Source organism: Ranitomeya variabilis, chromosome 6, assembly GCF_051348905.1.
Source record: "Ranitomeya variabilis isolate aRanVar5 chromosome 6, aRanVar5.hap1, whole genome shotgun sequence".
Taxonomy (NCBI): Eukaryota; Metazoa; Chordata; class Amphibia; order Anura; family Dendrobatidae; genus Ranitomeya; species Ranitomeya variabilis.
Genome location: NC_135237.1, coordinates 78,693,468 through 78,708,924, shown reverse-complemented (window position 1 = coordinate 78,708,924; position 15,457 = coordinate 78,693,468). Strand labels below are relative to the sequence as shown.

The following is a 15,457-nucleotide window of genomic DNA, read 5'->3' as shown; positions in this document are numbered from 1 at the left end:
CCAAGGGTGATCTCTGGAAGTACAGGCGAGATCCTCTCATTTTTTACTTGCACTTATTTCATCGTGAGCACCTTGTCTATTGTATGTTACTTATTGTATATGTTGTATTGGTGTTTGTAGTATACTTTTTATCTCTTTCAATTAAAAGTTAAGTTTTAGGCATCCCATGCTGTAGATATAATATTGCAGAATTGCAGTGTTTTTTTATAAGCGATCAAGTAATTGCAGGTTCAAGTTCCCTGATGGGAATAATAAAAAATTTAGCTAAAACATTAAAAACTATTTGAATCTTCCAGCTAGGTTTTATCTCTTGTTTTACTTACAGTATGTCATTCCATGGCACTGTGTATTTAAAACATAATATGCTACTATTAAAACTAATAAAAATATATTAAAAAAAATATTTTTACACCATAAATAAAGAAAACATACAAGTCTACATCAATCACTTTTCCAAATATGCAAATAGCGAAATCTAAAAAATAAAAAAATGACATATTTTGTATCACCACGTGAGTAACTGTCTAATCGTATAAAATATTCATCCCATAAGATGAAATGTTTAAATGGAAAATTCTAAATGGTTGAATCCATGTTTTTTCATCATGTAGACTCACCAAAACATGGAATAAAAAAGATTTGAAAGTTGTATGGACCCCAAAATGGTACCAGCTCGACTCTCAAAAAAATAAAGCCCACATACAACTCTCTTGATTGAAAAGGAAAAAGTTTTAGCTTTCAAAATAAAGCGACTGAAGCTATTTTTTTTTTCAAGTAGTAGAAAAAATAGAAAATTATATAGATTTTGTATCACCATAACCTTATTGACTTGTAGAACAAATGTTCCACAAAAAAACACATAGCCCTCATATGGTTTTCTCAATAATAAAACAAAAATATTTATCTTGAAAGGCAAGGAGGAAAAGACAAGAACGCAAAAGCAAAAAAAAAAAAATGGCTGTATCTCCAAATGGTTAAAGACCAGAACTGAAAAATAGTTCAACAGTTATTGGACATGGCGACTATGGACTGTATACTGACTGCACACATTTATGTAACTGTTATGTCTTACTGAAGGGGAAGGATTCATTTTTCTTAAAGATGACAAATGTAGAAAACCCAATGTAAAATGTCTTGTTATAGAGTTCTGTGTTAATTTAGGCCATTCTATATATGAGCCATAGCCAAGAGCGGCTACAAAGAGTTGCTCTTGTTTTAGGGGACCTAACAAAGTAAAAGCACATAGATAGACATTCAACAGTCTGTAGTCCATTCATTCTCAAAGGAATCCTACTAACAAAATGGATTATCTCAATGACATCCATTTTTAGAACTCTTTGTAAACCCTACTTTGCTTCTTGTCTGTGGATCACTTGATAGATAATGTAACATTGAAAATGTAGATTTTTAGTTATAGCAGTTTTCTTTTCATCTATTCACAAATTGGTTGTGTCCCATACAGTGCCCCGGACTCTGGATTGTGGACCTTGCTTGGTTGGTGGAGTGAAGCTCATCGAATGGCTCTGCAGAAATGAAGGTTTAAGTCGTGGGAAGTTCTGCATTATGCCTAAGAGTGTATGGCCCCCGGCAAATTTTAGAGTAAGTTTTATAATTGTTAATTATAACTTCATGTAACTTTATTTGTTGGATGCTTCATTAAGGAACACAGGAACCATGGGTATTATGCTGCTTTCTGGAGTCTGACACTCAGAATACATCTTAGAAAAAAAGCTGACTCCTCCCCAAAGACTACATGTGGCCAGTTGAGACCCAACTATACAGTTTAGCTTAGTGTCACATTGGAAGCAGACATGGGTCATACCTGTCTTTTCCTGGGTTTTGTTAGGTTACTCTCCTTACCATGTTCTCCACCTTCCTTCAGTTATTTTGCCTTTCATCTCCATGAGCGGTCCTTACACCATCTGATGTAGTCAGAGCTGTGCAGCTCTACCTGTCTCTCCGTACAGATGCCTTGTGGGTCATCCCGGTATGCTCTGGCAGAGGTCAGACCTTCTCTAGTTCTGCCATTGGTCACGGGTTTTGCTCTACCAGTGTCGGCTAAGCTAGAACGCCCTGCCAGGGCACAGCTCACTCCCCCTGTGTGGTAGAAGCCTCCTGAGTCATATGCCACCATGCGTCTGGTCTTCTTTTCTATAGCGCCAATACTTAGTCTGCAGTCCACATTTCTGTGGAGCTCTTACCTTCACATCTAGTGATGCAAGTCTTAGCAGAAGGGTACTACAGGCAACATCTGCTCGGGTAGTCACCTGAGGAATTGCTATTCTTCCAGCTGAGTGCTGGAGATCAGCTTCTGTTCTTTTAAGTTTTCATGATTCTAGCTTTGAGGACTTTCTAAATATATTAAATCACTACTCATAATTTACCCAGTATGTGATAAAGAAAAGTAAATCATATCACTAAGGTAAGATTCCAAGATATTATGTAATGGCAATGTCTTCATTCATCTGTCCAGGTCTTGACGTAGCCTGCTATTGACTTATCACACTGCAACACACATAGTTCAAGGGTTTTCCTTGGTTTACTGTTTTTATGACATTTGGAATCTTTGTGGAAAAATAAGAAAGTCCACACTACTTACCTTACCTGCCAATGGGCTCAGAGAGGAAGAGGCCAGGACAAGAGTGCCACCTACTGACTTTTAGGATTGCTAATAGATGACATTAGTGTTCCTGTCTTCTTCCTCCCTGAAGAGGCTATTTGCAGGTTTAAATTCTGAGAGAACTGCAAGGCTTATAGGTTTCCATATTCCTACTTGGTACTCTCCAAAAGGAGAAAGATTTCCCCTTAGATTACAATTAGTGCCATTGCGCTGTTGACCCCGATCTTTGTTGACTCGACTGCTGCAGTGACATCATGACTACAGCACACTGCAGCCAATCACTGGGCGCAGCGATCATGTGCATGTCGATGCCCAGTGATTGGCTGTAGTCGTGACATCACTGCTGCAGCAGTGTCAACAAAGAGGAGAGGCAGCAGCATAGAGGAAACACTGGAGTGGCCAGTTCTAAGTAAGCTGATTTTCCTATTTTTACACACAGAATGCCTATGCCATACAAATGTAAACCTGGAAACTCCTTTTAAAATACTGTCATAATATTTTCCTGGAAAATCAAAATCCTGAAACTTGTTTATAACATTAGTGATCTTCCAATAAACATAACATAATTTACGTTTTTTATGTTTAGACTGTGGCCAATGCAGGATTTGTGGAGCAGGTGCCGTTTTGCATCCGACCTGTCATGTTTGATTTATACCCTGGACAAGAAATTATTATCGAGGTCAGTGACAAGTGAATAAAATACATTTTCAACATATATTAAGCTATTATTTACTAGAATCATATTATTTATGTGGCTTTTTTCCAGGTTGTATTTTTCCCTTTATCTTCAGAAACACACAGTCAGGTTTTTACAATTGTGTGTGATAATTGCCAAGTCAAGGATATCACTTTAACAGGTGGGTTATAAATGAACACCTTCTTTTGTACCACATATGTGTCACGGGTTTACTGTGACAGAGAGGAGGCAGATGATTAGGCGTTTGGTGGATTTATTTGTAACTGTTGCTAGGTTTTGAGTGTGTGATAATTCCCTTTCTTCTACTTTGGTTTAACCCCAGTCTCCATTCTCCGGTGCATTCCTCTCTTATATGAGTGTATATTTATATGATTGATATTTTCCTTTATCCCTGTCGGTATTACCTTTTAGTCTGGTTGGTGTATTACAGTACACTACTACTCCTCTCATCCCTGGGTGGGGGAAGGGTACAGACTGAGGGCAGATTCAGGAGCTAAGGCAAGGTACGTGGCCCCGGCATCTTCACCGTCAGCAGTAATCCAGGGAACAGGGTAAGCTAGAGTGCCCCTAGAGTTATGGACAGGGAAGGAGCTCCCGGTCTTGGTGACAGCCGACAACAGAGTCGTGACAATATGTCTTATGGTCCTGTATATACTGACTATCCTCATACTTTTTGTCAAGGATATGGACAACTTGTTGGGTTGCAGCTGGTACCTGTCAGTGAGGACAAGGGTACACCTGCTGAGATTACCAATCCTTCTGCCGAACATTTAGTACAGTTCCCAAGTACAAACTTACATTCTACAGAACAGAAGAGCATCAGCGTCCGAAATACAACGTGAGTACATTTATCCAATTCTGTCTAGTGAAATCCTTCCATGTCCATGGGGTACAGACTATTTTGCAGTGTCCACCCTCTAGGTATATGCACTCGGCATCTTTTAGTACCTGTGAATTTCTGCAAAAGGAAGAGGTTTCAGAGAAACGCAGGTTTTTCCTGAAGTATCATTTTCACCATCTTCTTAGACATTTTTCGCTGTCTTTTTTTTTACTGGTATAAGCTATTGAGTGGCTTGGAAGGCAAGATCAGATTTTGACGCAAAAAAGGCCCAAACCATGATGTCCAAGTTCTTTAGACATAGTTTTGTAACATTTTCCAACCTGAAGAGCAACAACATCTCTTTTAAGCTCCTCAGAAATCTCCTATTTGTGCCATGATATTCTTCCACAAACTTATGTTGTTAAGATCAGACCTTGATAGATCCCCATTCTTGAAATAAAGCATTATCCACTCACCCCTCATACCTGATTGCCATCTCTTTAAATTCAACTTCAACGTATTTGCTAACTATATAGGTTCACATACTTTTGCACTCTCAGTCGTGTGATATAGGATCATTTTCTTCTTTAAAAAAAGAGTCCAATATTTTTGATTCATTTGTTTGATTTGCTTCTCGTTATCTACTTTTAGGACTTGGATGGAGTTCTAGGTTAAAGTTATGCAGAAGTATGAAAAATTCTGTATGGTTCACAAACTTTTAAGCACCGATGCACTGTATATCTACAAGGTTGTGATGTGGAAATGTAATTACTGATGTGACTAAGCTTATTGATTACTAATTTTCCGATTTCCCTAATGGTTTTCAGGCATGTGGAGCTTCCATTCTACTGGCAGATAGTGAAGCCACATGTAGATTCTTCACAAGCAGAGGATCAATCAGACATGACTAATATGGAGTACAAGATAGATGAATGTACGGCGTTCACTGTTACTCCATTACAAGGCATCCTGCAGCCTCACAAGGACAATATCTTCACTGTGACCTACACTCCAACGGAGGTATGAGGAGATGGAGAAGCAGCCAAGAAAGTGTTGCCAGGGTTGTTTTATATGATGATGATGCCAGGGTTGTTTTATATGGTGATGATGCCAGGGTTGTTTTATATGGTGATGATGCCAGGGTTGTTTGATATGGTGATGATGCCAGGGCTGTTTTATATGGTGATGATGCCAGGGTTGTTTTATATGGTGATGATGCCAGGGCTGTTTTATATGGTGATGATGCCAGGGTTGTTTTATATGGTGATGATGCCAGGGTTGTTTGATATGGTGATGATGCCAGGGCTGTTTTATATGGTGATGATGCCAGGGTTGTTTTATATGGTGATGATGCCAGGGTTGTTTGATATGGTGATGATGCCAGGGTTGTTTTATATGGTGATGATGCCAGGGTTGTTTTATATGGTGATGATGCCAGGGCTGTTTTATATGGTGATGATGCCAGGGTTGTTTGATATGGTGATGATGCCAGGGTTGTTTGATATGGTGATGATGCCAGGGCTGTTTTATATGGTGATGATGCCAGGGTTGTTTGATATGGTGATGATGCCAGGGTTGTTTTATATGGTGATGATGCCAGGGCTGTTTTGTATGGTGATGATGCCAGGGCTGTTTTATATGGTGATGTGAACTGAAAATGTGTGTGCAATACCATTTTCACACAAGTCTAATACAGGCACTCTTCTTCACCCATATTATGGCTGCCAGTCCCAGCCCAAAGGTCTAAAGACCTAAACTGTCTGAATCATGTTTGGGTCATTGCTCATGAGAAGCTGCTGCAGAGTTTGTGATTTTCCTTTTTCAGAAAAGTCCATCTAAAAATGCATCTCCCAAGGATGCATGAATTTTTTAATAAAATTTTTATTGGTATTTTCCATGTAAGTTGCAGTCCCGTTCTGATTAGCATTTCAATATAGTGCACTAGATATCTCTAGATCACAGCCTAAATTGGTGCCACCTATTAAATAATGGGGTCTTCTTTGTCATGACCCTGAAATATCTAGTGTCATCCTGCAGTCATGTGTTACAGTGGAATTATTCGCTTTATAGAAGGGAATCTGTCAGCGAGTTTTTGCTATGTAATCTGAGAGCAGTACGATGTAGGGGCAGAGACCCTGGGTCCAGTGGTGTATAACTTCCTTGCTTGTAGTTTCAATAAAATCAGTGCTTTATTACTAGAGGACTTTGCCTCATGCCATGTAGTCCTCCTGCTCTGTATAACACCGCTCCACCCCTGATTGGCAGCTTTCTGCTTATGCACAGTATACACAGAAAGCAGCCAATCAGTGGTGTGGGCGGGGTTATACAGAGCTCAGCATTCATAGAACTGCTAGATCATCATTAAAGACTACAGTGATCTTATCAGAGCTGCACCAAGCAGACCAGTAAGTGACACATCGCTGGAGTCAGGGACTCTGCACCTACATCGCTCTCTCAGATTACATAGCAAAAACCTGGTGACAAATTCCCTTCCATGCGCACAATTCAACAATTAAAGTTTAGGATTGTAAGGAAAGTGTTGCCATTAATCGATATTACTATAAATCTGAACTCTTTTTCACATGGTAAGACATTTGTAATAAGACCATTTCCTAAAGTTGCTTGGTATATATTTTTTTTAAAATAGAGAAGTTTTCTATTGGGATCATACATTTCTTGATGTCTCTTTCTGCTGCAGACGCTACATATATTTTAGCCTTATATTTGATATGTGTATCCATTAGGCCATCTGCACACTGATTTTGATTTTAGCAAAACCGAACTTAGATCCAAGAGTCTAAGCTTGAAAATAAATGCATCCAAAACTATACACTGCTTTTCTTTCCACTTGTCCTTATACTGATGCCTTGCTTGCATTCAATTCTAGCTCACGGACTATCACAGTATTGCACAGATGATATTAAGAGATGTTCCAGCACCCCCAGGGTAAGAATATTGGCTAAATCCTAGTGTCAGTGCATGGTGCTTTTAATATATTTATTGCAATTAGCAAAAATAATTTTTTTACTTTTACAAGGAATAGCTGAAAGATTTTATCCAGGGGTTGTTGAAAGCATTTTGAACCATCAGGGACTACATAGAATCTGATAACCTTAGCTCGTCATATTGAAAATTTAAATTTTTTTCACGAAAATGTTGCTTTGGCCGCAAATTTTTCACTTTTGCAAGTGGTAACATGAAAAAGTGACCTCCACAGTTTTTTACCCACTTTCTTTTGAGTGTGGCAATACCCCACATGTAGTCAAAAAGTTCTGTCTGGACACACGGCAGGGCTCAGAAGGGAAGAAGCAACATTTGGTTTTTTAATGTAAATTTGGCTGCAATAAATTGCAGACACCATGTCTTATTTGCAGAGCCCCTGAGGTACCAAAAGAGCGGAAACCCCCACATGTGACTCCTTTTTGGAAACTAGTCCCATTAAGGAATTCATCTAGGGGTGTGTAGAGCCTTTAACATTTTTAAAACGTGGATGTAAAAAGCAAAATTTATTTTTTTTCCTGCTAAAATATTGTTTTAGCTTCAAATTTTTCACAATTGATAAAAGGAAACCCCATGATTTGTTACACAATATCTCGCGAATACGACAATATCCGATATGTGCTCAAAAACGCCTGTTAGTGCATATGGCAGGGCTTAGGCTTCTTTCACACTTCAGTTTTTTGGCGTCAGTCACTTCCGACATAATGACGGATCGACGGATCCGTCACAATAGTTGAAAAAACGGATGTAACGGATCCGTTTTTTTGACGGATCCGTTACTCGGGGGTTGTATATACTTTTTGGAGCATGCGCAATTGAAAAAAATTGAAAAAACGGATTGGGGCGACGGATCCGCCGAAATGACGGTCGCGACGGATCCGTCGCCCATAGGTGTCCATTCTATGAAATGACGGACGCGACGGATCCGTCGCGATCCGCCATTTCAACGCAGACAAAAAAAACGTTGCAATGACTGTCAATGTCTAGATGACGTCCACCAAATTTTGACGGATCCGTCGCATGACGGATGGAACGGACGACCATCCGTCACAATCCGTCGCTAATGCAAGTCTATGGGGAAAAAAACGGATCCGTCGAAAAAAAAACGGATCCGTTTTTTGAGGAAAATGGCGGATTTAGACTGACGCCAAACAACTGAAGTGTGAAAGAGGCCTTAGAAAGGAAAAAGCGCTATTTGATTTTTGGAATAGGTTAGCATGTCATGTTAAAATTGCATTGCAGAGCCCTTGACATGCCAAAACAGCAGGACACCCCCCCCCCCCCAAAGTGATCTTTTGGAAACTTGACTCCTCACGGATTGAAACTAGTAGTGTACTGAGCATTATTAATTTTTCTCCTAAAATACTGTGTTGTAACCAAGTTTCTAATATACAGAAGGGATAATAAGGGAAAATGGGCCACATAATTTGTTATGCAATTTTTACCGAACACATTAATACCCCATGTATGGTTGTACACTACTGTTTGAGCACACGGCAGGGATCGGATGTGAAGGAGCACTACTTGGCTTTTAGATTGCAGATTCCGTTAGCTGAGCCCCTGAGGTGCTAAAACAGCAGAACTTCCCCCCACAGGAGAGCCCATGTCGGAAACTTCACTGCTTAAGGAATTCGTGTGCGGATGTAGTGAGTATTTTGAACGCACACGTGCCTCACAGAATTTCATATACATTATATGTACATTCGGACATGTTAAACATTAAGACATTTATAAAATTTTTAGTGGTAAAAATGTATTTTTTTTTATTTGCAGCAAATTTGTCAATTACTCAAGGGTTAATAAGTTAAACCGGACCCCACAATTTATTGCGCAATTTCTCACGAATGCGGTGATACCCTATATATCATCAGAAACTATTGTTAGGCCGCACATCAAGGCTGAGAAGGAAGGAGCACAGTTTGGCTTTTTGGGCCCTAGAATAGTTTTTGAGCAACATTTGTGGAGTCTCTAAGGTGCCAGAATAGCAGAAATTCCCCAAATGTGACCCCATTGTAATAACTGCACCTTTCAATGAAATCATCTTCGGCTGCAGTGACTATTTTGTAACATCCAAGTCAGGCTTTATTCTGGAGAATTGTAAATCTGTCAGTTTATTACCCATACATTGTGCCACCATAAAATGTAGACTCCCCTATATATTGTAAGCTCCTCCATACATTGTGCCCAGCTTGTGCATCTGTTGACTCGCACCCCCTAAATTGTTAATTGGGCTCGACTCACTACAATAATGCCAAATGTGGCCACTTACTGAGGTTTAGGCATACAGGGGCTTAGAATGAGAGGGTATTTGGGTTTGGGAACGCAGATTTCCATCTGCCTCATAAGTGAGTGGATCTGTTGGGGGATTTGTCTGAATCACATTCTTTGGGATTTACATGGAAACCGACATTAGCGCTCATGGGAGCGCGCAGGATAAATGTATCTTATTCCGATTTTTGGGAAGCAGAATGAACAAATAGGCAACAGTTCAAGTATAGCTCTTTTTATTTTTGTGCAGTTCACCATGCGGTGTAAGTGATAAGGTGACTTTATTCTTCTGATCAGTGTGATTAAAGCAATACCAGATTTATATTTGTAATGTTTTGCTGCTATCAGAGGATAAAAATTATTTTTTTTATAAAAAAAAAAAATCGTTTTCTCGTTGCCATATTCTGAGCTGAAACTTTTGTTTTTGGAGAACAAAGCTGTGTGAGTTCTGATTTTTTTTTTCAAGTTGGAGTTGGTACCATTTTGGGATACTTTTTTTGCGCAGTTCACCGTACGGTAAAACTGATCAGACCTGATTTGTTCGGGTCAGTACGGTTTCAGTGATACCAGGATTATAGAACTTTTTTATGCTTTGCAACTTTTACACACTAAAAACAATATTTTACAAAAATTAACTTGTTTTTGCATCGTCACATTCTGACAACTGCAACTTTTTTATTTTTTCCCAATTAAGTCATATTAGGGCATGTTTTTTTGCAGGGCGGTTTGGCGTTTTCATCTGTACAGAATAAATAAAACAACAGTTTTATAAATGACGAAAGACAAGCTAGTGTGAACAGGTGCATACTAGGAGCAGCCATCTACATATACAATAAACAAAAATATTTGCACTCTATTGTGTATATTTTGTCATTTGTATATTATCTCTCTGACCGAGCACTCCACCCTCCAGCCTGTGGTGGATTTACATTGCAACTGGGTCCTACCTACCCATTATTATTATTATTTATTATTATTTATTATTATAGCGCCATTTATTCCATGGCGCTTTACATGTGAGGAGGGGTATACATAATAAAAACAAGTACAATAATCTTATACAATACAAGTCACATGAGGAGACAGGACCCTGCCTGCGAGGGCTCACAATCTACAAGGGATGGGTGAGGTGAGGATACAGTAGGTGAGGGTAGAGCTGGTCGTGCAGCGGTTTGGTCGATCGGTGGTTACTGCAGGTTGTAGGCTTGTCAGAAGAGGTGGGTCTTCATGTTGTTTTTGAAGGTTTCCACGGTAGGCGAGGAAAATAAAATCAGATTTTGAAGAGAGGTATTCACATCTACCCAGGAATTCAGACTTCAGTCTTTATTAGAGAGGTATTCACACTAGACACGTAGGACCCAGCAGATTTGAGACCACCTTGTTGTTGGTTGCTGGACATGCATGAATTGGCCAAATTATGTGCTCATTTTTTTCCTACTATCCAGAAGCACTATAGCTATTCATATTTAAAAATATTTCATATTGACATGCTTTGGCACGACAGAGTGCAACTTTTTTTTCATTTATAAAAATGTTATAGTTTGGCTAGGTCCGGACGTGATGATACCAATTATGTGTACTTTTTTATTTATTTTTGTTTTTACGTAAACGCTGTGTTTTTAGTGGCGAAACGGCTTACCTTGATTTCTGTGCACTTTTTCTGTGTTTTGGGGGTTTTTTTTATTACTTTTCTACACATTTTGTAGTACAGCATTGCAGTACTGTTTTTTTGCAGTGACTGAGACTACTGACCGAGTCAGTGTGATCTAACAGCCCATTGTACTCTGGGGTCATCAGATGACCTCAACCTACCGTGAGTGACAAAGATTAGCACCCGCGATTACTATCACGGTGATCGATCCTTTCAAAGAGGGTCTTTTAACCCCTTTTAACCACTTAGATGCCACTGTCACAAATAACAGTAGTATTTAAGAGGTTAATCAGCTCCAATTGGTTCCAATACCAGTCAGTGCCGATGTCATATACAGCTGTCACCAGGGCCGGACTGGGACCAAAAAGCAGCCCTGGCACAAAAAAAAAATTCACCAGCCCACATACAATGAATTACATACACTTCATATATGATGTACACCGCACACATGCTGGACAACACAACCTCATTATATACACATCAAATAGTCACACAGACACACATACATGTACACCGCACACATGGTGGACAACACAGGCTCATTACGTACACATCATATAGTCACACACATCATACGTGTACACAGCACACGTGGTGGACAACACAGGCTCATTACGTACACATTACTCATTATCACACACACACGTGTGTATTACACACAAACACACAAGTATTACACACACACGCAAACACTACAGATACCACACACACTACAGATACCGCACACAAGTATTACACTACAGATACCGCACACACATTACACACACTAGATACCGCACACACATTACACACACTAGATACTGCACACACATTACACACACACACACTACAGATACCGCACACATTACACACACACACACACTACAGATACTGCACACACAAGTATTACACTACAGATACCGCACACACATTACACACACTAGATACTGCACACACATTACACACACACACACTACAGATACCGCACACATTACACACACACACACACTACAGATACTGCACACACAAGTATTACACTACAGATACCGCACACACATTACACACTCACACACACACTAAATACCGCACACACACTACAGATACCACACACACACTACAGATACCGCACACACATTACACACTAACACACAACAGATAACTCACACACATTATACACACTACAGATACTGCACACATTACACACACACACTACAGATACTGCACACACAAGTATTACACTACAGATACCGCACACACATTACACACACACACACACACACACTACAGATACCATACACATGTTTTACACACTCACAGACTACACACACACTTCTGTGGTGCAGAGCAGGCTGATGTCCATGCGCAGCTCTTCAGGTTCTCCCGCTCACAGCAGCTCTGTCCCGGCACCTCCCCCGGTATCTCCTTCTCTGCCAGGGCCCGGGAATGAAAGCAGAGAGATCAGAGCAGGAGATAATGTCACCGCGCTGACTGTGTGCTTCCAGTGAGAGCTAGGGAAGCAGTTTCGCAGGCAGTTATTACCTTTCAGCTCGCATGCTGCTGTTCTCTGCCACTGTTCTCTGACGCTGGTACTTGCCACTCAGCCAGCATGCGCCGATCGAGCGGCCCACTACACGCATCGGCCCTTCTGGCATTTGCCCGAAGTGCCCGATGCTCAGTCCGGCCCTGGCTGTCACTTACGTGATTTGCACGCACTGGGGGCTCTATTCATTTATTCCTGAGCACCGTGAAGAAGTGGCACTGATTATTCCATAACTGCTTCCGTTAAAAGGCGTATCGGCGGTCATTAAGGGGTTAATTGTTCTTCTTACTAACAGCATAAATGTAGTTAATGAAAAAGTTGTGGTGAAAGTAAACTCTTCTAGTCCTAACCAAAAGTGAGCAATAACTTTGATCTGGACAAAATATTTGTAATAATGTACTTGCCTGTGTAGTTACTTGTACATAACCGATAATAAATGTTACCATATACAGGGTCATCATAGAAGTGAATAAACATTTATTACTTATTATATGCAGCACAGAACAGCATCCATCCAGCATCACTGAGCTAGACCCTGCAATGCAAGATTTGATCGTCATTGACCTTGATATTAAAGGCACCGCTGAGCCTTTTTATATACTCTTGGAGCCATACGCAGTCATCTTTTCTGGAGAGAGCTTTACTGGCACAGCTATGAGAAAACAGTTTAAGGTCAGTATTAGATTTGTAAAAATAATAATTTTGTCTATTCATACCATGATTTCCCTTCTTGTTTTACTATATGTTGTGCAATCTCTTGTAGATGTGGAATAACAGCAAATCTACAATCCATTTTGAGTGGGAAAACATCTCGACACCAAATATTATTCAGATTGAACCGCACTCTGGAAACATTGGTACTCATATATTGTCCTTTTTCCATATATGATATCATGCACTGTGCTTTTAAGAAATTACCTTCTATTAAATGTAGGACATAATTGGATATACAATATGGTAAGGTGACAAACCAGTTATGATGTAGCAGGATGAAGCAACTAAACGTCTCACAGTGACTCTGCAAGTTAATGTTCTCTTAGGCTACGTTCCCACTATGAGCTTTTGGTGAGTCTTTTTACTTTGCATATTTTCGAAAAATGCATGTAATGCAAAAATGATTCAGAAAATCTGCAGCATCAAAAACTCATGAAAAGCTCATTGTGGGAACGTAGCCTTAGGGTATGTGCACACAACGTTTTTCTTTCAGATGAATCCACTCCGAAACTAACTAAACACTCAAATTAATGAGAATATGCAATGATTTGCTGTTGATATGTTCAGTCTTTTGAGCTTCTTTTAAACACTTCAGGTTTCCAAAGATTCCAATCGGTTAAAATAAATGAGAAGATGCAGACAATTTTACAGGAAAGAAATATATCTTGGTACCGTGTTAGCCAGTAGATAGAAAAATATTTAGAATTGAGAGTCCTCAGTGGTTGATACCTTTTAAGCTAACTGAAAAGATGGTAACAAATTGCAAGCTTTCGAGACTACATACGTCTCTTCATCAGGCAAAGACTAAAACAAATTCTGAAGAATCACATATTTATGCACAACATAATATAGAGAAAAAAAAAAAAAAAAAAAAGAGGGGAAAAAAAACCATGGATAAGCTAGGTGACATGAAGCAGAATTACCATGGGTGATAAACAGTTACGTCCATAAATATTGGGCCAATTCTTAGATAAGGAATGTTTTATTGTCCTGTGATTAGGGTCTCGTTCTGTTGTGATGACCCCACATGGTCTGAGGGGCAAGTTCATTAGTTGATGTAAAAAGACATAAATCCGTGTGACACCTGGGTCGCCTCAGAAAGACCTTTTTGAATCAGGGCTACCATCCAAGAACAATTGAAAATCAGATTACAAGAGCCACCAGAATATCAAGGAATCACCTGCTACATTACAAAACTAAAGAAGAAAATAACCGGGTGCCTCTAGTGGTCACCTACAATCCAAATCTGAAGGCGCTAAGGGGAGCTGCACGGAAATTACAACCTTTACTGCAAAAAGATGCCCGCTTACAATCCATTTTTCCAGACCCCCCACTACTGTGTTTTAGGCAGCCCCCAAATCTAAGAAGCATCATTGTCAGAAGCTCCCTGTCCTCTCCAACAGCTGCAGGTACCTTTCCCTGCAATCAGAAAAAATGTAAAACCTGTCCATTTATAATGACCACGGACAAGATAAAGATCCCCAATTCACACCAGGACTACAAGATACCAGGTACATTCAGCTGCATCACTTCTAATGTGGTGTACTTAATTATTTCTACTAAATGTCCAACTGGGGGTCTGTATGTAGGGGAGACAGGGCAGAAACTGAGAACAAGGATGAACTCTCATCGCCATACAATAAAAGAAAAAAGAATGGATATACCTGTGGCAATACATTTCTGTCTCCCAAATCATAGCATTATGGACATGAAATTACTTGTATTGAAAAGTAACTTCAAATCTCAGAGAGACAGAAGAGTCTGGGAGTATAAACTGATGACGACCTTTGACACTCTAAATGCAGGAATGAATGTGTCACACGGATTTATGTCTTTTTACATCAACTAATGAACTTGCCCCTCAGACCATGTGGGGTCATCACAACAGAACGAGACCCTAATCACAGGACAATAAAACATTCCTTATCTAAGAATTGGCCCAATATTTATGGACGTAACTGTTTATCACCCATGGTAATTCTGCTTCATGTCACCTAGCTTATCCATGGTTTTTTTTCCCCTTTTTTTTTTTTTTTTCTCTCTATATTATGTTGTGCATAAATATGTGATTCTTCAGAATTTGTTTTAGTCTTTGCCTGATGAAGAGACGTATGTAGTCTCGAAAGCTTGCAATTTGTTACCATCTTTTCAGTTAGCCATTAAAAGGT

The 15,457-nt window shown here is 39.6% G+C and overlaps 1 protein-coding gene across 1 annotated transcript in view; it reads left to right on the top strand.

Moving 5' to 3' along the window:
• DLEC1 (DLEC1 cilia and flagella associated protein) overlaps window positions 1–15,457 on the top strand; it is a 144,864-nt gene that overhangs the window by 96,814 nt on the left and 32,593 nt on the right. The window contains exons 11-18 of the mRNA XM_077268701.1: window positions 1,463–1,599; window positions 3,207–3,299; window positions 3,387–3,477; window positions 3,999–4,155; window positions 4,965–5,157; window positions 7,025–7,083; window positions 13,073–13,247; window positions 13,339–13,432. Of these exons, the coding sequence (XP_077124816.1) occupies window positions 1,463–1,599; window positions 3,207–3,299; window positions 3,387–3,477; window positions 3,999–4,155; window positions 4,965–5,157; window positions 7,025–7,083; window positions 13,073–13,247; window positions 13,339–13,432 (999 nt within the window). The remainder of the gene's footprint in view (window positions 1–1,462; window positions 1,600–3,206; window positions 3,300–3,386; window positions 3,478–3,998; window positions 4,156–4,964; window positions 5,158–7,024; window positions 7,084–13,072; window positions 13,248–13,338; window positions 13,433–15,457) is intronic.